General features: G+C 47.7%; 1 protein-coding gene across 11 annotated transcripts in view; it reads left to right on the forward strand.

The window, feature by feature from the left end:
- Window positions 1–20,394, forward strand: part of ZFAT (zinc finger and AT-hook domain containing) — a 189,375-nt gene that overhangs the window by 143,008 nt on the left and 25,973 nt on the right. For all 11 annotated transcript variants that reach the window (XM_025993483.2, XM_072733877.1, XM_072733882.1 and 8 more), the window contains 3 exons: window positions 2,835–2,973; window positions 11,551–11,669; window positions 18,404–18,530. In XM_025993483.2, coding sequence (XP_025849268.2) covers window positions 2,835–2,973; window positions 11,551–11,669; window positions 18,404–18,530 — 385 coding nt within the window. The remainder of the gene's footprint in view (window positions 1–2,834; window positions 2,974–11,550; window positions 11,670–18,403; window positions 18,531–20,394) is intronic.

Below are 20,394 nucleotides of genomic sequence, written 5' to 3' on the forward strand. Positions count from 1 at the left end.
TTCCTCCTGACTTTTGGGCAGATTCTGACCTGAAAACTCTCAATAAGTAACTTCTCTTTGAAGATCTAAGGTCATTTGCTATCCGCAAGCATCTGACTTAGACACCAAGGTTTCTGATTTAGTTTGCCTGGATAGCATCACATCTCTGCAGTTGACATCTGTGCCCCCAAACTTGTGTGGATTCAGAGAATCACAGATATCTCTCTCTCTCTCTCTCTCTCTCTCATCACTGTATGCCCAGGGTGAGAGCACTGTTCTGGCAGTAGGATGGTGGTAGGTGCATGCTTCATAAATGCATCTCAAGACTTGGTAATATCAATAATGCAGCCAGACTTTGGCCAGTGGCGTAGAGATGGCATCTGCTCTCTCCTTTGCCTCTGTCCCCAGCCCTGCGACGGCCCCCGCAGAATTCCCTGCTCAAAGGTGGCGGCACTTCCTCACAGGTCTGAGCTTGTTTTGTTGGAAAGGCCCACATGTGGCTCGGTGAGCACAGTTAGTTACAGGGAGAAGATCCTAAACAGAAGCTTGGTGGTGAGAGATTTCTCCGAGAGATCGCACTGAGCCCGAGGCAGGGTGGTGTGTCTCTCTGAACCCTGGTTATAGGGAGCAGGGGTCGGAGGGGGTGCTGCTGTGACCCCCCTGCATCTACCGAAGGCTAGATCAGCTCGATCATGGGCTGTCCAAGGCTGTAGGAGAACGTGTCCTCATGAAGTGAAGATTGGGCAATCTTTGAAAATGTCTCTTCCAGCTTTAAGAATTAAAGATTTGGGTAGAAACGGGTGGTCAATCTGTCACAGTTGGACTCACTTGTACATTTTTTTTTTTTTTTGTCCATCTCACGTTTTAGCAGTTTTTCTCATCCATAGCAATTCTCCCGGGGAGCGGGCGTGGGAATACAAGAGTTGAAACTTCTCAGGAGGCCGTTAATCTGCGCGGTCCCAGGGAAGGTGAGATTGGCTGTAGTGGACCATGTCTCACTGTGGTTCCCTCCCCCAGCCCCCGCCTCTCATGCCCACCGACTACTCAGTGCTGGCATTGGAGCATTTTCAATGGTCCTTTTTGATTTCCTTTGTAAATGGTAATGTTCCAAAAATAATTTCATAATATTTGCCTAATTAGGAGACAAAAGCACTTGAAAATGTTTTAGCTTCTATTTTGACTTTGCAAATAATCACATATGACCTCTTGTTCTCTGCTCAGTACATAGATGAGAGAGCCCAGCTACTTTTTGCCTTTGTTCCAAGTCCTCTTGTTTAATAAATCCTTGTGGGCTGAGCCACAGGGTTCTCTTACACGGACGGCCACGTGTAGCGCATGTAGTGTGTCACAGAGCGTCCCGTGACCAGAGGGTGGCCTGTGTATGGTGGAGTCTGTGGGGAACATTTCAGGCCTCCTCACTGGATTGACTTCCTTGTGTCTGTCTGAGAACAGCCCTCCTGGGAGTAACGTCATTTCCTTTATAGCCCAGGCTGGCACCTTTCTGTGTGTTGGTGTGACAGAGAGGGAGCCAGGTGAATTCTGGAGAGGTTTCTGAGGAAGCCTGGATGCGACTCACTAATTAGTTGAATAGTAAGAGGAGAAGTTTGGGACTATGTTTCAGGTTTCCTGCCTTTGGGTCATGAACTGATTTTACAGGAAAATAGTGACTCTGAAATTGTGTACATGTATCTCAAGGTGCCTACGGAGCATCCCTGTAGAGGTACCTGGAAGACAGTTGAAAATTCCTATTTGTGGTTTGGGAGAGGTCACAACTGGATGTATATCAAGCTGTCAAAATGATCCTTGGAACCACAGCAGCACAACACACAGGCCTGAGGACAGAACCTCGGAGAAGGCCAGCATTTCCTGTTGTCCCATCCGAATCCCCTGTAGTGTACCCAGAGGTGCTACCACCGTGGGCGGCTCCATCACTCCATTGCTGCAGGCCAGCAGGCAAGCTGCTCATGTTCCCCCACATGGGCCCTGACTGCACCCCTGGGGTTCATGTAGCACCCTGCTGGACAGTTGTAGAGCACATGGTTTGGAGGGATACTGATGCTGTCCTGACTGGGAGTCAGGGCATGGGACGTGACAGTGATCCAGATGGCCATCCATCCCTCACCTGATGGCCAGGTCTCACTGGGTACCCCAGGGGCCTCAGCAGGCACCCTTTGTTCCCTACCACTCATTCTCAGCCCCCCAAAGCAATGCGTGGTGACAGCAAGGCTGCGTAACCCATTGCATCCTTATCTTGAAAGTGCTTGTCCTGCCCAGGTAAGGGGTTGGAAAAAGATTTACCAGGTGGATTTCCCTACTGGAGAGCAGCAGTGGGTGGATGCTTGTGTATATGCACGTGCTTGCAGGCAAATACTGTGGAAGAAATGGTTTTGTTAAAGAAGCAAGCACCTCAGGGGATTAATTGTGAGGGGAGCTACTTTGAAAGACATTCGCTTGAGCAAAAGAAAAAGGAAAATGAGAAGTTACCGTATTGCTTTTGTGTTATATTTTCTTGCACAAGAACTGTACATTCTGGAGCAGACACATAAGAAATGAAAGCAGCCCAACTGAGCAGAGGCCCTTCCTACGCTGGGGGCACCTCGCGCGGTCACTTGGGTGCTCCCTGCGCGGTCACTTGGGTGCTCCCTGCAGAGGCAGGACTCAGCATCCCAAGGTTACGTTCACCCCCGTTCCCCTCTGGAGCGCATCCCCCAGGGGGCAGCCTGCTCATCACAGGCTTTGCGGATGTCAGTCGCCCCCGGGGTGGGAGAGCAGTGGAGGAGGACGTCGGGGTGAGTGGCGCCTCGTCCGCTTCCTGGGGGCTCCCCTTCCCTAACCCCTCCGCCTTGTCCCTGCAGCCTTTCCGCTGTGCCCACTGCCATTACTCCTGTAACATATCCGGCTCTCTGAAGCGGCACTACAACAGGAAGCACCCCAACGAGGAGTACGCCAACGTGGGCACCGGGGAGTTGGCAGCCGACGCGCTCATCCAGCAAGGTAGGCGGTGTGCCCCTTGGTGGGGCTGGGACGTCTTCCGCGGCCCAGTCCCGAGGCCTGGGCATTTGGTTCATTCTCCGTCATCATCACTGGCTCCACCTCCCCCATCCCCCCTGCAGTGTATCGGCATTACATCTGAAATATGGAAAGTCATCATTTACCCACAGATTTTGCCACCGCCCCCCCAACGTCCAGCATTGCCTTCTGTTCTTTGTCTCTCTCTACCTTTCCTTCACATGTGAAAGTTCGTGGCTAACATGAACATTCTGTTTTCTTTTAGCACACGGTCTCCCTCATAACTCCCCGGGGCTTTTTGTGATCTAGCCCCAGGTGGCAGTACCCCATTTTAGTGAGCCACACTCCTTGTTGGACATTGCCTGGTTTCCAGAGTGTTCTTTTATTGCAACTACTATAAATAATGTTACGGTAAATGTATTTATAGGTGAGCTTCTTACAGTGATCCAAAAATATTTATAGAATGCTCAGATTACTTACTCATCCTGAAAAGGATAAACCATTTAGAACATTTAAACTGAAGAGAATGGATGAGGGGCGCCTGGGTGGCTCAGTCAGTTGGGCATCTGACTCCTTGATTTCAGCTCAGGTCATGATCTCAGGGTCATAAGGTCAAACCCCACGTGGGCCTGTGCTGAGCGTGGAGCTGGCTTAAGAGTCTCTCTCTCTAGGGGATCCCCGGGTGGCCCAGCGGTTTAGTGCCTGCCTTCGGCCCAGGGCGTGATCCTGGAGTCCCAGGATCTAGTCCCACGTCGGGCTCCCTGCATGGAGCCTGCTTCTCCCTCTGCCTGTGTCTCTGCCTCTCTCTCTCTCTCTCTGTATCTCTCATGAATAAATAAATAAAATCTTAAAAATAAAAAAGTCTCTCTCTCTCTCCCTCTGCCCCTTCCCCTTCTCTCTCAAAAAAATGGATGAAAGCCGCTAATATTTTTGAAATGTACGAGAGATATTTTTTGCTGCTTTTTTCAGTAAATGATTACATATTCCCATTTGAGAAGGTTTAGCTCATGTGCTGTTGCCAGAGAAGTGCCGTTGTATTTATATCTACGTTTCACTAAAAAAACGATAGCCGCATACAGTACAGCAGTTTTTACTACTTCCTGAGTGCTGTGACTCTTTGAAACCAAAGACGGTTTTAGAAATCTGCCCCCACTAAGCATGGATGTGGGCCGGTTACTCTGCAGCAGCTGCGGGCGCTCTGAGTTTCCTGGTGGAACACGAGGCTCTGCTCGCTGGAATTGCCATGAAATGCATCTTAATATAAAACAAATGAATTGATTGAATCCTTCAGCACTTTGGGTGACAGGGCTGATGTATGGAAACAGATAACAGCCTAAAAACTCAGGGTGATTTTAGAGCCATTCCTCTGGGGTAGCAAGGGGGCGTGTGCCTTGTGTTTTAATGACCATTTCGTGGAGCTGCAGACCAGGATGGTGCCGTGGGGGCCTCCGGCTTGCACACGTGCCCCCCTCCTTTAGCTGTGTATTTGGGCAAGTTCCACAGCCTCTCCAGCTCAGGGCCCTCACCTAAGAACAGAGCTGCTAGCCGTCACCTCACGTGATGGCAGATGGGGTCAAAGGAGAGACCACCGAGTGGCACTCAAAACTTTTTCATTCTTTTTTTTTTTTCCCCCCTCCTGAAAACATCTAAGATCTCTAGAGCCATTGCATCATCTTTGATGAGCCCCATCAGGAACCACAGAGGAGAGAACGGATTGCCTTAGAGTCACAGTAGATTGCTGGAGAAGCAGCCTAGACATTCCTTTTAACATTCTTCACACTGTCAGGTTGGATTGGCAGGAAATAGACCTCTACTGTGGCTGTTGGGACAGATGTGGGGCTGATGGATGGTCTTAGCACTGCTCTCCGCTTGCAAACTTTCATCATTGCCTCGCAGAGAATGTGCTGGTGCCGAACTGTTGCCTGCCCTATGTTTTCTTTTAGCCTCCTAAGACGGTCATCAGCTGGCATTCCCTGGCAGGGCCTGGCTTTCAATTTTCCTCTCTGCAGGGGTATTGCTAATCTTCTTTCTTCTGTGTGTGTGTGTGTATACACACCTGTATATATTTCCAGAGCCCCCTCCAAGGGACATACTGAGTAAGGAAGCAACATGTCTCTTAGCTCATAAGAGACCTTGTGCCATCGTGTTGTGGTGAGAGAACAGTCTCTGAAATCAGGTAGCTGGTTGGGTGTGAACACAGCTCAGCGATCCCAACAGTACGAAGCTCACACTGGTCCTCTGTCTGGGAGAAGGAAGGAGGATGGAGGCAAAAAAAAATGAGATGGATACAGTCCCTGTGTTTGGAATGCTGGGTCCTCGGGAGCCAGTGGATTTCTTTCTTTTGATTAATTTCAAGTGATTCCCCCCCGCCCCCCACCGTTGGTTTTGTGTTTCTCTTCTACTCACTCATCAATAAATATCTTCATGGAAATTTATAATTTCTGGTTTGATATAGAGGAATATGTGTTAGAATAACATAATAACAAGCCATGAACGAAATGTAGGTCTTGTCCACAAATGCTGCTACAGCTTCCCTACACCGAGTGCACGGGCTCCTTGTCCATCAGCCGTGTGTAAGTGGCATCGTGCCAGGACACAGGCAGAGCCATCAGTTGTGGACAGAGGTTCTCCTGTCCTCAGCGCTCAGGGATATGGGAGGGATGTCTGCGTAGGGAAGGGGCGTGCAGGAAGTAGGGAAGGGGGCCTAAAGGGCCGAGATGTTTCTGTTCCTCGTCCGTTTCTGGGGGAAGGTACCCTGGTGGTCTCCATGGAGTTCGGGTTATTTTCAGTGGAGTTCAGAAACCTCCTGGGATGGCAGCTGCTCAGGGCACCCGCTGGAAGTGTTTGTAAATGTTGACCTCCCAGGGCCAGGGAGAGGGGCACATGATTGGCAGCATTTGCCAATGTCTGTGTGTGCATCTCTCTCCTGTGGCCAGTTTTCAGCTCCTAGTGTGCTGGGGACCGGAAGCGGCGTGCACAGCCAGCTTGTGAGCAGGTTAAAGCCAGCTCCAGCCCACCTCTGGTCCTCAGGGCACTGGGGTGACGCTGTCAGCAATGTGTCTGCTGGGCCCTTTCCGGATGCACCAGTTCTCTGAGAACTCTGGTGCTTTTTGGTAATTAGACTTGTGCTGAATGCTATGTAAATGTTTTATTCCCTGTGTATATTTGATGTCCTTCTGATCATTTGAAGGCAGATTAGACAATCTCTTGCTAATTTTCTTAGCCCATTACTTGTTCATTAATATGGATTGGAGACATTTTCCCGTACAAACACACAGTTTCATGTCGGATTGCTGCAGCGGGCCTGCCCATTTTTCCTCTTGAAATATGCCTGATTAAGCTAGCTCAAGAGCCGGTTCCCTAGATCACAGGTTGAGAGGCATGAGATCCTTTGGCGCTAAGCCTCACAAATCATTAGCTCGTTCCTGAGCTCACAGCAGGATAGAGATGGGACTTCGCAGGCTGCTCATTTTCCAGTGACCTCAAAGTGGTCCTGCAAGTCACTCCAGATTATTGGCGTGAGCACAGAGACAGGAGTCAGATGGACCTGGTGCCAGGATGTCTCAGCACAGTGGCCCTGGGATGACTTAACTTCTCTGAACGTTGGTGTTACACATCTTCAAAGAGGAGGGGCTCACACTTGCCCAACAGCTCTGGAGATTAGTTATGATCCTCTAGGGTCCCAGATTGTGCCCAACACGTAACACTTCATAAATGACCCAAATTTACCATGACATGTATTCCCACATTTCCTCTTCACGATGTATCTCTTGAGCTCCTTGTGTGCCCAGCATTGTGCGGGACACTGGGATATGGTGGCATTTATCACTGGTACTGTGTGGGCTAGGGACGAGGCCTGGGAAGCTCCTCCAAGGCTCCATATTCTGACTCTAACAGGACATGTGCATTCCTCCCAACAGTCCCCACTTTGCTCACAGGAGGAGAATTCGCAGCTTCTCCTCAATGCTGACCCTTCTCCCATTCCCCACTGTTAGAGGGCCCTTGAGGCAGGGGTAGTGGTCGGGATAGGAAGCAGTGAGAGGAGCAGGCTTCGTTTGTGGCATCTGCTAAAATCTTGGCGTTGTTTTGCACTACTACATGGGAAAAATGTAAATGTGTGCACAGGTGCACCTTGGATGCATTTCCATATCTCAGTTTTTCACACCAAATTCAGGGAAAATAGCATAGAAGAAAATCCAGAAACTTTCTGGTAACACAAAAGTCATTTATTTGATTCTGGGACATTTGAATTTTAAAATTGTTATTAGGGCCCAGATTCCATACATTACTGGCAGATGGTGCTGTTGGTTGTTACGTTATGTGTTAATTTGTCTCTCACGGAGGCCCTGTGAGGTCGGGATCATGGTTCCTGTTTTAAAGTGAGGAGAGATGATCAGCCCAGGCGGCAGTGAGAGCAGGTGCCGAGCCACACCCAGCTCTGGATTTAGAGTCTGGATTCCTACTGCTGCTGGGCTGATGCCCCTTGACATTGGTCTCAAGTTGCACTTGCTAAAGAGGAGGAAGAGGAGGAAGCAGCATTGTCCTCTTCTGGGGCAGCAGTTGGTTTGCATTTGCTGGTGGTCACGTGATGCTGTGTCAAAAGGTCACACACACAGGGTGCTGTTGACTTTTTCTTATTTCTTTGTCTCCTGGTCTAGTTGCTCATCTGACCCAAGGCTAACTCTGGGAACTGCCCCGCTTCAGTGCTTCCCTGTGGTTGTCCAGAGGATGCCAGATGCCAAGATTTTGGGGAGTGTATGAAGGGAGCAGGAGGATGGTGGAGACTTGCCCAAGCTCTTGCTTCCCAGGTGGTCCTCCCTGAGGGTTGGGATGCCAACCTGGCTAATAAGAAAATGTACTTCATTTCTCTTTTGCTCTTTTTCCTTACACTGTTTTTCTGGGTAATCTTCTGGGAAACAGGGCAGGGTTTGAGAGAGATTCAGATACTGTCTGACAGCGTGCCATGCCCCTCTCCCTGCTGCTTGCGTGGGATTCAGATTACGATCCCGAGCGCATTTCCTCGTTCTGAGTTGGGGCTCTGCTTGGGTCCCGGACAGGCACTGAATTAAGAAGTGAGAATGTTCACAAAGTCCAGTTCCACATTTTCCTAGTTAGTATTGTCTCTCAATTGCTCTGTATCCACTTTCCTTTAATCATTGAGGCCAGTTGTTCCAGTTACTGTTTAGTGCCTGTCTTAGCCTCTCACTGCAGCTGTAACAAATGACCTCAGACTTGGCGGTGATTTTAAAATGACACAAATTCATTATCTTACGGTTCTGAAGGTCAGACGTCCAAGGTAGGCCTCACAGGCTAAAGTCAAGTTTGCTAACAAGTCTGAATTTCCGAAATCTCCAGGGACAGTGGGTTCTCCTGCCTTGCCCAGCTTCCCGAGGCTGCCCACACGCCGTGCCTGGAGCCCCTCCTACCCGTCCTCCTGGCCAGCAGAGGCTGTAGAGGCTTCCTCCTGTTGCTACTCCATGACCTCCCCTCTCCCTCCTCTTTGAAAGGACCCTTATGATTACCTTAGTCCTGCCTGGATAATCCAGAATAATCTCCCCGTCTCAAGATCCTCAATGAATCACAACTGCAAAGTCCCATCTTGCCATGCGAGGTAACACTCCCATGTGGCAGGAATAAGGATGTGAATATCCATAATCCCCCTTTTTCTATGTTTGTTTACTTTCCATTATAATAAAAACCTCACATACTGTCTGTTGTTTATCCATGCACATTCCATTCCAGACAGCCGGCTCCTGGGGGCCAGGATCCCCACCTATTTAATGTAGGGTCACAGTGATGATAGAGCCCAGTCTCTTTACAAGTAGGTCTCCACAGATTTTTTTTTTTTTTCAGTGTTACCCAGGCATCATTCACAAAGCTGTAAGATCTTTAGGATTCTCCTCCTCTCGTCAGCTAACACATTTGTCACCTCACACGTTAATCCTTTCACTGTTTTTTAGAACGTTTAAGTTCTACTCTCCTAGCAAACTTCAGTTATCAGTGATTGTCACCATGTTTCCCGTTAGACCCTCCGACCATATTCATTCTGTAACCACAAGTGTGTATTCTTTACAAACTCTCCCTGTTTCCTGTCCCCCAGCTCCTGGCAACCATTTGTCTACTGTTTCTAGGAGTTTGACTTTTTTTTTTTGGATTCCCCATATAAGAGATACCATGCACTTACTTGTCTTCTCTGCCTGACTTACTTCACTTAGCATAATGCCATCTAGTTCCATCCGTGTTGTTGAAAATGGCAGGATTCCCTTCCTTCTTGTGGTTCACTAATACTCCTGTGTGTGTACACACACCACATCTTTTCTTTATCTATTCATCTATTGGTAGACACTTAGGTTGTTTCCCTATCGTGGCGGTTGTGAATCACACTGCAATGAACATAGGAGTACAGATACTGCTTTGGAATTCTGTTTTTTCATTTTCATTCGATGTCAACCCAACAGGGCTGATGGCTATATCATATGACGGGTGTAATTTTAATTTTTTGAGGAACCTCCGTACCAGTTTCCATAGTGGCTGCACCAGTTTACATTCCCATCAATAGTGCATGAGGTTCCCTCTTCTCCACGATGTGAATATCTTTGGAGGTCCATTATTCTGCCTACTGGAGTGCCCTCCTCCTCTTTTTTTTTTTTTTAAGATTTTACTTATTTATTTGACAGAGAGAGAGAGAGAGGACAGACAAGGGGAACAGCAGAGGGAGAGGGGAGAAATAGGCTCCCCACTGAGCAGGGAACCCAATGTAGGGCTTGATCTCAGGACCCTGGAATTATGATCTGAACCAAGGGCAGATGCTTAACCAACTGAATCACCCAGGTACCCCTGGAGAGTGCCTTTTTTTTTAAAGACACGAGCTTTAAAATTTCACTTTAGAGAAAACAGACTTTAGAGTTTTAGGAAATGGCTCCTGGGTCACATGAGCATGTGCCAGATTCAGGTATCTGATTGCCCAACCCAGTGTTCTATGTCACTCCAGGACTTACCGGTATTGGAATTGAAATTGAATTTTTAATAAGGTCACCACCACAAAGGAGCAAAGATATTTTAATGCCTAAAATTCTTCCAGAACACATTGCGTTCCAAAAAGAGCAAAAGGTGCCATAATCGATTTTTAAAATTGTTCCTAAAGTTCTGTGTTTTTGCCTGGTTCATCATGCCTTCTGAGGAAACCGATTTGGGGGTCTGTGGTTTTTATGGTGTGTACTTTATATCAGTGCTGCAAGTAAGTGCACCAAGTCTTCCCATGACCTTTATTGTTCATTGCCTAAGAATGTAATGAATTGAACTAGAAATTAATTTCTCTCAGCTTTGATGTCAATTAAGTGGCATAGTTCTGCATTTAGTCTCGACTACATATTTCCAAAGTGGTGTTCCTTAATTAAAGGCAATGTGGCAAAGGTTGAAGTTTTAATTAATGTGGGGCATTATCATATTAGTTTTAATTTAAACATAATATAAGGATGTTTTCCTCCCTAAATTAGTTTCCGTTAAAGAGTGCCCCAGAAGGAGTGTTTAATTTCATTTAGGTCGCTTTTGTTTGCTGCCTCTTTTTAGTCTTTATAGGAGGAGCTACGTCAGTTGAACCAAAGGAGAAGGCAGAGGTTCTCACACCTTAGAGAGTTTTAAAAGATGATCATAGGAAAATACGTTTTAGATGATGGATAAGTGATAACAAGGGAAGCTAAAAACTAAGTTTAATTATCATCTAGGTGGGAAAGAAGAAGCCCATTTGGTTTGGCTTAAAAAAAGAGCTCAGAGTGTGTAAATTTCAGAAAATAAGCATCTGTTTGAGCTGCCTCCACTGCGGAATGTTCTAGAGGTTCACAATTCCGTCCCCCGTCTCTGTTGGACCTGTGTGCTACTCTCCTGCACCCTCCCAGCATGGGGAGGCTGTAAAGCAGTAAGCGGAAGGTGCACGGGGATGTACTGCTGGCCTTCTGGATCGGCTTCCTTTTTTGCTCATAACTGTTTGGGGAGCCACTCAGCACCTCGGGTGACAGACAGGAAACCCCAACTACAGAGCAGTGTGCCGACTTGAAACTGATTCAGGAGGTCACACACATCACACTTGCGTACTTGTTGTGCATCTCCATGAAATTTGCCTGTTTATTATCCAGTTTGTCGAGACAGCCTCATCATCAGCACAGAATTCCTCTCCTCCCTCCTTCGTGTCCCAGTGAGTGAGAAATAAATCTCAGACCCCCCAGGAGGTCGCAGGAGAGCACAGCAGCTCTGACAGAGATGAGACTCAGGCAGCAGAAAGGCTGGCAGCAGGATCCCCCGCAGCGCCAGCGTGCAGAGAGGGGATGAGTGTGGTCAGTGCCAGAGGCAGAGAAAGGAGAGAATAGGGGAAGGGGGTGTTGGGGGGGAGACAGGGTCACAGGGGTGACAGTAAGGTCACGCAAACCACAGCAAGGAGCTGGGAGTTTATTCTGGGTCTGATGGGAAGCCATTGGAGGGATGTGAGAGGTGGGGTTTAGTTTGTGTCTTTATTTATTTTTATCGATTTATGTGTCATGTAGGCTCCTTTTCCCTCTCTGCCCTCAGGTGGTTTGAAGTGTCCCGTGTGCAGCTTCGTATACGGCACCAAGTGGGAGTTCAACAGACACTTGAAGAACAAGCATGGCCTGAAGTTGGTGGAGAATGAAGGAGATCCCAAATGGGAGGTAACTTTTTGAATATGGTATTGATCTTGACATTTCCAGGTACAAATGACAGACCAGGTGGGCCCAGGTCCAGGGCACAGACAGTGGTTCCCCAGAGGCTTGGGTTTTCTGGTCCGGAAGCTAGAAAGTCTTTTCAAAGCCTGTCTCCTGTCTGAGGGATGAGACCAGGACCATGCCTGCCAATTCCTACCTTGAGTCGAATTGAGAATGTCTGTATTGGTCTCACCAGCGTTGTCACTTCTGTGATTCCCCAGCCCAGAGTTTCAACTTTTGCCTCTGAGGGAAGGATGTCAGGCAATGAGTATGTTGTGAGTCCTCGCCAGGCGGACTGGGAGGGGCTCCATCTTCTGGTTCTAGGCCCTCCTATCCTGCTGAAGGCACAGGTTCCCACCTTCTGTCTGTTTTAGCCTTGGGTGTTAGAACCAGTCCCCTGGCTGGAAACACTCGTGGTATCAAGCGTCACCACAATGGACTAGCTGCAGGCGGGGTTTCCCAGACTCAGCATTGCTGACATTACAGTGTTCAACATGATAACTGTTGTAGGCATTATTCTGTGCATTTTTAGTGATGTTTAGGATGTTTAGTAGCATCATTGACCTCCACCCCTCAGCTGCCAGTGGCATCCCCAGTTGCGACAACCGAAAATGTCATGGACATTGCTGATGTCTCTGGGAGTCCAAATCATCCCCAAATGAGAACCTCTTATCCGAGGACTTTCTGAAGCATCAGAGCATACGGTGATTAAGAGTCAGGGCTTTGAAAAAAATCCAACAGCACGTGGAAAAAGTAAAACATCATGACAGTGTGAGGATAATTCCAGAATGCAGTTCAGTGGGAGGGAATATTTTAGTATAATCCATCATCATAGTAGAACTGGGGAAAAAAATGAAATGATTATCTTCACACGTTCAGAAAAAAAGCACTTGACATATTTAAGTGTCTGCTGATCAAACACAGTCAGTAAAGTACAGCTGGATGAATATGTCCTTAAGGTAGAAAAACACATCCCTGCATCTCGGCCCCACCAGCATCTTACTTGGTGACGGAACCCCGGAGGGTGACTTGTTGATCAGCAGCAAGATGAGGTTGCCCCAGGAGCTCTGCTTTTGAACATCGCTTGGGAGGCGTCAGCCAGTGTGTCAGACAAGGCAGAGTAAATAGTGACATTAAGAATTGGAAGGGAAGAAATAAGGTATCTCTCTGAAGATGGCAGGATTCTATTTTTGGAAAATCCAAAAGAAGCAATGAAAAACTGCTAACGTGATAAGCATCAGGTTGAAACATAAACATAAAATAACAAATAGCTTGTATATATAGAGAGACGCAAGAGCAGAAAAGCTCAGGGATTTAAATGTAAAAACGGTGACATTTCAGTAATACTGGAAGAAAAATCCGAGTGAATGAATTCATTTATAAACTCAAAGTGTGGCGAGCTTGCCTAACTAGGACTGAGAATCCAGATTCAGTAAAGGAAAAAGATTGAGAACAATTGACTACAAGAAAAAAAAAAAGTTAAAAGTCTTAATGGAAAAGAACTCATAAACAAGTGAAAGAGACTAATGACAAAAATACTTGTGGTCATACCTTAGAAGAAGGATGAGTCTGTTGACGTTACAAAAGTCTTGTAAAAATAGTGATCAACAACCCAGGAAGAAAAGGGACAAGAAATAAGAAAGGGTCGTAGACAAAGAAATGCAGATGACTTTGAATATCTGAGAACGTGATCAATCTGATCGTAGCACATGTGAATGGCAACTAGGGAGAGCAAGAGTTTCTTTCCTATTAGAATCCAAAATTTGACATCCTCTCTGTCAGAGAGGCTGAGGGAGAAATACATCTCATGCATTGGGGGTGGGAATACAGAACGTTACTTCTTCTCTGAAGGGGAATTTAGCAATATCTAGTAGAATTTCTTGTGTATTTCTTTATCCATTAACTAAACAATCCCACCACTAGAAAAGTACCCTGAGGTAACCCTGACAAAATGAGAAAAGGCGTCTGCACAACATTATTTATGGCAGCCCTATTATATGTTACAGGTCTAGATAGAGGAATAGGTGGCATGTGTGTTAATTCGAGGCGTGTGCCCGTACACAGTCTGCATACATGTGTGTCTTAGCCTTTTGTGCTGAGAAAGCCCAGAAGCGGTGACAGTGGCAGTGCGCACACCTGGTACCCAGATCTCGATTCCTAATAGGATATTCTCCAATCAAAGGAACGAGGGTCCTTTGAAAAGTGGTTGGTTCCAGGGCTGTGGCAGAAAATATGTAAGATGATCCCTAGGGTATCTTGTGGTCCTAGAAAGTAAGAGCATGCTTGTCCTCCCCACCCCCGCCCCCCAAAAAAGATGGAGGCATATCAGGACACAGGAAATAACCCAGAGTTCCCAATGGCCAAACCTGGAACATTTTATTTATTTATTTATTTTTTAAAAGATTTTATTTATTTATTCATGAGACACACACGCACACACAGAGGCAGAGCACAGGGAGAGGGAGAAGCAGGCTCCATGCAGGGAGCCCGAGATGGGACTTGATCCCAGGTCTCCAGGATCAGGCCCTAGGCTGAAGGCGGGGTTAACTGGCTGAGCCACCCTGGCTGCCCCAGGGAACATTTTAAATAACAAAATAAATGATGATGGTGTTACACTGCAACTCAAAGAATAAAATAACTATCTGTGAGTCTGTACTGATAGAAACAAATAGTGAGGAACAGTTCTTCCGCCTGGAAGAGTTCTGATGAATACACGTGGGAGGAATGAGAGAAATAGAGAATTAGCATTAGAACACCACAGTAATCATCGCTGCAGGCAAATCCGTCACCCTGCACTGAAATCAGTAGATGGAATGTAAGGAAAAACAGAATATTTACATAACCTCAGAAATCTGCCCCCCCCCCCACATACTTACTAGATTGCAGAGGGAAAGTAGTAACTGTACAGTGGAGGCACCTGGAGGCCCCCATGCTAAGCATGTGAGCGGAGGTTAGTGTCCTCAGTGATAAGTCACGGTGACCTCGTGTGCCCTGGACAAGATGAGAAGGGCCAGTTCCCCATGGTATTCTTTGAAAAAACCTCAACCTCCGTCTAATCACGAGAAGTCCGTCAGATGTGTATAAATGATGTGTTGATCTGACCAGAACTCCTCAAGACTGTCCTGCTCACAGAAGACCAGGAAAGCCTGAGGAGCTGTCCCTCCTTGGAGGGGACCATAGAAACTTGGTGACCCAGTGCACTGTGTCTGGCTGGCCCTGGGTCCTGGGATGGAAAAGGGACACCGGGGAGAAAGCTGGGTAAAGTCTGTGGTTAATACATCATTTCAGTGTTACTTCTAGGCTTTGATAATTATATTCTGGTTACATCAGATGTTACCATGGGGGGAAGCTGGGTGAAGGGTGTATAGGAACTCTCCGTTTTATCTTTGCAACTCTTCCGTAAATCAAAAAATCTTTCAGGGGCAGCCCCGGTGGCGCAGCGGTTTGGCACCACGGTTTGGTGCCGCCTGCAGCCTGGGGTGTGATCCTGGAGACCCGGGATCGAGTCCCACATCAGGCTCCCTGCACAGAGTCTGCTTCTCCCTCTGCCTGTGTCTCTGCCTCTCTCTCTCTGTGTCTATGAATAAATAAATAAAATCTTAAAAAAAAAAAATCTTTCAAAATAAAATAGTCATTAAAAAAAAAAGAAAGGGGAGCGTTTTATGTGGAGACGTAGGGACACACCAGGACGGAGGGGATAAAGAAATAAGCCAGATTTCTCTTAGCACATCATTGTGCAGATTGGACTCTGAAACCACGGGTATATCTTATATCATACTAGAAAAATTGAAGTTTAAAAAAACGCAAGACCAAAAAGTTGAGAGGAAAGCAAAATAAATGATTCTAACTCTATATCAAAACGATGGTTTAGCTACACGGAGGACTGTCCTCCCTAGTGGGGTGTAAGCTAAGGGCAAAACGAACTGCAAAGATACATCCTGTCTTCAGTTACTCTGCTGTTGGCGAAAGGGTTGGTGCTGTAGCTCTGAGGCTATGGCTAGTGGGTAGTAATTACAGTGAGGCACACCAGGGATATTTCAGTCCATGGGTTTATACTGACACCGGAGAGGAAACTCAGTTACCTTGGTAGGACATTACTCTGTTTTGGTAAATAAAGGCCAAGAGTCAAATAGTTATGTAAACCTTTTCTAAACAAACTATACCTCTGTATAATGAAATGTTCAATGAGGAGAAGCTTCTATTTATAGTCGCTTTCTGGCCGACCAATGAAGATGGACAGTATTGCCATTTTGCAGGCCTCTCATGGTGTCACAGGTCCAGCAGTGCCCATCCCTTACCTGCTGACATCACGTGTCGCCTGCTGGAAGTAGACCATCTAGCCCGTGAAGGGAGATACTGGTGCCAAAAAAGGGAACCAGTATCTGGTTAAGCTTCTGCATCTACCAACTTTCAGGAAACACCGTGGACGTAACAGCACATTCAGTGATTGCATGGTGGTGCCATCGGCAAAGTCCAGACTATTGGAACCTCTGCAGAAAAACAGCCCACTTTCCCAACAGAACAGAAAAATAAGTGGGGAAAAAGGCAGAACAGAGAGAGAACCCATAAATAATAGTTGTATGTCAGTCAGTTCTCATACGTGGATTCAGTGACTTAAATTTGGTTTGAAGAGTCAATTGTGGGAAATAAGATCTTGGAGAGACAAGGACATGGCCTGGATGTGTGGCCACATTAAGGACTTCCTGTTCATTGTTTGATGTCATGGTAGTATTGTGCTTGTGTTTTGAAAGAGCTTTATCTTTTGGAGATACCGTCTAAAATATTTATAGATAAAATGCTATGCCTTCTGTGTTTGCTTCAAAATATTCCAAGGGCAGGGCGTGGAGTGTGTATGGGAGCAGAGGGGAAATAAGACCGGTCGTGGATTGATAATTATTGAAGTTGGGTGATGTGTACATGAAGGGTTCATCCCCCTGTTGTTTTGTGTGTTTGAATTTTTCTATAAGAAAACGTAAGGTTATGTACACTGGAGTTTGATAGACCTGGAGTCCTGGTGCTGTCCCATATAAGTGGCTTGCCCTGGAACCATTATTTAACCTCTGTGGCCTCAGTGCTCTTATCCATACAGTGAGGCTCATGATACCCAAGAGACACAATACACAAACTGCTGAGATCAATGTCTAGTCTCTGGTAGGCCTCCAGGACCCCCAGCATTTGGCAGCAACTATGATTATTGGTGGCGGTGGTGGTGTGGGTCTCATCCCATCCTCATCTAAGGGAAAACCTGTAGTCCTCTGTTTCAAGTTCAGGCTGCAAGGATTTGCTCTCTGTTAACAAACATGCTTTGTAATCCCAGTTCTTGACTTAACACCCCACATCTCTCCAGCAGTTGGTGCTTTTGTAAGGATGTGTGTGGTAACACCCCTCTGCTCTGCAGGCCTTGCTTCTTGCAGATCCCAACATGTCAAGGAGAGCTTCAAACCCAGGGAAAATAATTGACACAAAACCATGAACTTGATTCCAGAAACAAGATGGTGGAGTAGTCAAGAAGCTGGGCTCAGGCGGTTGGTTACCTGTGGGATGACAAGCTGCCTGTTCCACCAGTTTGGGCTGTCATTTGGCTCCCCAGAATGCCTTGCAAAGCCCGTACTTCCCATATGGGATTATGACGCACAGTTCCCCCGGCGAGAAAGAGAAGCGGTTCTGTGTACATGGGGTTTCTCACAGGCTAAGACATTCCTTGGGTCTAATCAGTGTTAGGCAATTTGTGGCTTAATGGTACTTAAAAGGAAGTAGAGGGTTTTTTTTTTTTTTTTTTTTTGTCCGTTTATACATTTATCACATGTTTATTGGGTGTCTGCTATGTGTCAGGCTAGGAATCTTGAAATGCATTTGGCCCCTTGGCTGTAAAAGAAGAACCACATGGAGTATTGAACTGTGTTTGCTACCAGTAAGTGCTTATGGAGCATAATTTCAGCTCCTGTAAATTTTGAGTAAAGTCCTCCTTCTTTATTGATGACATTCTTGTTTCCTGCCTTTGCGCTCACCTGCACTCCCTGTTCCTTCCAGAAAGAGGGCATGATTAATGCTGGTTTCTTGTGACGTGCTGAGTTCTGTCCCACGTCTTCTCTCTTTGAGGCACCTGTGAATGTTGCTTCAGCCCCTCCTACCCTCACAACTCCTGATTTTGCAGCTCTGTTGTTAATCATATCCCTCGTATAAAAATAGGAATGGCTGGGATAGCCAAGGTTTACTGAGCTGTTGCCCGGTGGCAGGACATGTGGTGCCAGCCTTACATGTGCCATGTAGTTGCCTGTCGCACTCTGTTCCACCTGCAGCTCTGCTGGCCTGATGGCACGAGACCCCAGACCCAGGGAAGATTAGGACAGTGCTGGCCCCAGTAGGAGGAGACAGCAGCCACTAGAAGAGCACATACGAGAATCTCTGCACGTGTCTAATCTCTAATTATGAACCACACACTCTCTTCTCTGGGGCAAGAATGTGTGGCAGGAAGCTTTCTACCAAAGCTGGTTTAAAAGTCTTGCTATTTGCAAAGAGAAGTTTCCTTTTTGGAAAGCGTGTTTTGATTGGAGCAGCTGATTTCTGAGGGATGCCAGTTAAATGAGGTGTTGCAAAGGGGTTGCTGGTTTGCATTTCCTTCATCTCGATCCGTTATCCTGGGACTTGTGGGTAACAGGTGGTCTTCTAGAAGATCACTCAGATGATCTGTTTTTGTTTAGCCAGCAACAGAAACCCCCGAGGAGCCCTCCACCCAGTATGTGCACATCACAGAAGCCGAAGAGGACGTTCAGGGGACACAGGCAGCCGTGGCCGCGCTCCAGGACCTGAGATACACTTCGGAGAGCGGTGAGAGAGAGAACACGCTCTGTCCCCTCTGACACCTTCCAGTGCCCTTGCAGCTGGTCTTTAGGAGGCATGCTGAATGAATGAATTTGTGAATGAGTGATGGTCCCTGAGTTAGGCTCCATCTGCATCCCTGACCCAGCATTTGGACCGCAGAAGGTGTCACGGTCAGGCGAGGAGCCCTCCACCTCCTGACAGAGGCCCAGGAGGCTCAGCAGAGCAGAGCTTTGCAGCAGTGTGGCCAGGTATCCACATGTTCTGAAGGGAAGGCTTCCCACTCATCACAGGTGTAGGAGATGCTTTGCTGGAAGTGCTCAGCAGAGTGCTGGAGCTGGTCCTGTCATCTGCATTTCTGTCCCCATCCCTGGCTTCCCTGTGGGCATCTCTCGCAGGGCACTTGTTCCTGCTCCACAAACGGTGCTGCCAAGGCCCAGGGTGAGAACGCAGCTGCTCGCCTTGCCCGTGCCACCCTGCAGAGCCTCGAGCCCAGCACTGCCTGTGTCCCAGTCTCTGAAAAGCCCCAAAGCAGATTCTTAAATCAGTTGTCATTGTTTTCAAATGTTAGATCGATTTTAAAATCAAACCACTGTGCCACCCCAGCAGTGATTCGGGCCTTATACTTACAGATGTTTTCTTAGCATCCTTTTCAGTACGTAGGAGGAGCCCAAGGTAATGTGCGACCACAGCCCGGTTTGTGTTCAGAGGAAGGCATCAGGTAGTGGCAGGAGGTAGGAAATCACCATTTTCACCCACTTCTTAAAGCCCCTAAAGCTCAGGTTGTAAGAACCTGGTGTAACATACCCCTTGGGGCCAGTTACTTCAGGGCTGGGCTCGAGGTTTGAGGTGGGGGGACTCAGGAGACCAGGGAGATCGTGCTTCCCCGCTGGCACTGGTTAGAGTGACAGGTTCCACAGAGGGGAGTGGGGTGGCCAGGCTGTCTAATGGGGCCCCCAGAACCGAGGCCCTGTCTCAGCCTATGCTCCCCTGCTCGTGTTTGGCGGCCTCAGCAACTGGTCATACCCTGTGCCTTCACCCCCCACGTGCACACCCACTCCTCCTGAAGCCACTCCTGTGTGTCTCCTTGGCTCTTGGGATAAGGCTCAGACTCTGCAGCCCATGGAGCCAGGCCCGCCCACTCTGGGTCCTGGCTCCCTGTGCCACACCCCTGTCCACCCTGCCTTTGAGACTGCTCTTTCCTGCAGTCTATACAGGCCCTCCCCCCCCCCTTTTTTTTAAGATTTTAATTTATTTATTCATGAGAGACAGAGAAAGAGAGAGGCAGAGACATAGGCAGAGAGAGAGAGAAGCAGGCTTCCTCTGGGGAGCCCGATGTGGGACTCAATCCCAGGACCCTGGGATCACGACCTGAGCCAAAGGCAGATGCTCAGCCACTGAGCCACTGAGGCACCCTCCAGGCACTCCTTTATCTTCCCTGCACCTGCACTGCTGCGTGCGTTCTCTGGGATACACAGTCTGTTCCCTACCCCTGCATGGCTTTTCCAGCCACCTCACCTGTGCCTTCCGTGTTCAGATCACGTGTCACCTGCCCGGGACCCACCTGACTTTTCTGCAGCATTACCCTGATTGCCTCCTGATACGGGACCAAACTGGTGCCGTAATGATTTGCTTACAAATCTGTCTCATGAGTCCCAGAAGGAGGAGGAGGGGAGAGAATGTTCGATGGAGGCACATTTTTGTATTCCTGCTGGGAGCCACGCTCCTGGTGACAGGCTTGATAAATGGTCACTGAGGGAGTAAGTGCATGAGGAATTAGACCTTACTTAGCTCAGAAAGTTTTTAAGGTAAATGTTTTGTTTAGTCTTGGATGTTCAGAGTGGTTGGCTGCAAGGCACAGTTGACACCCCTC

This window comes from Vulpes vulpes, chromosome 13 (genome assembly GCF_048418805.1).
Source record: "Vulpes vulpes isolate BD-2025 chromosome 13, VulVul3, whole genome shotgun sequence".
Classification (NCBI taxonomy): domain Eukaryota; kingdom Metazoa; phylum Chordata; class Mammalia; order Carnivora; family Canidae; genus Vulpes; species Vulpes vulpes.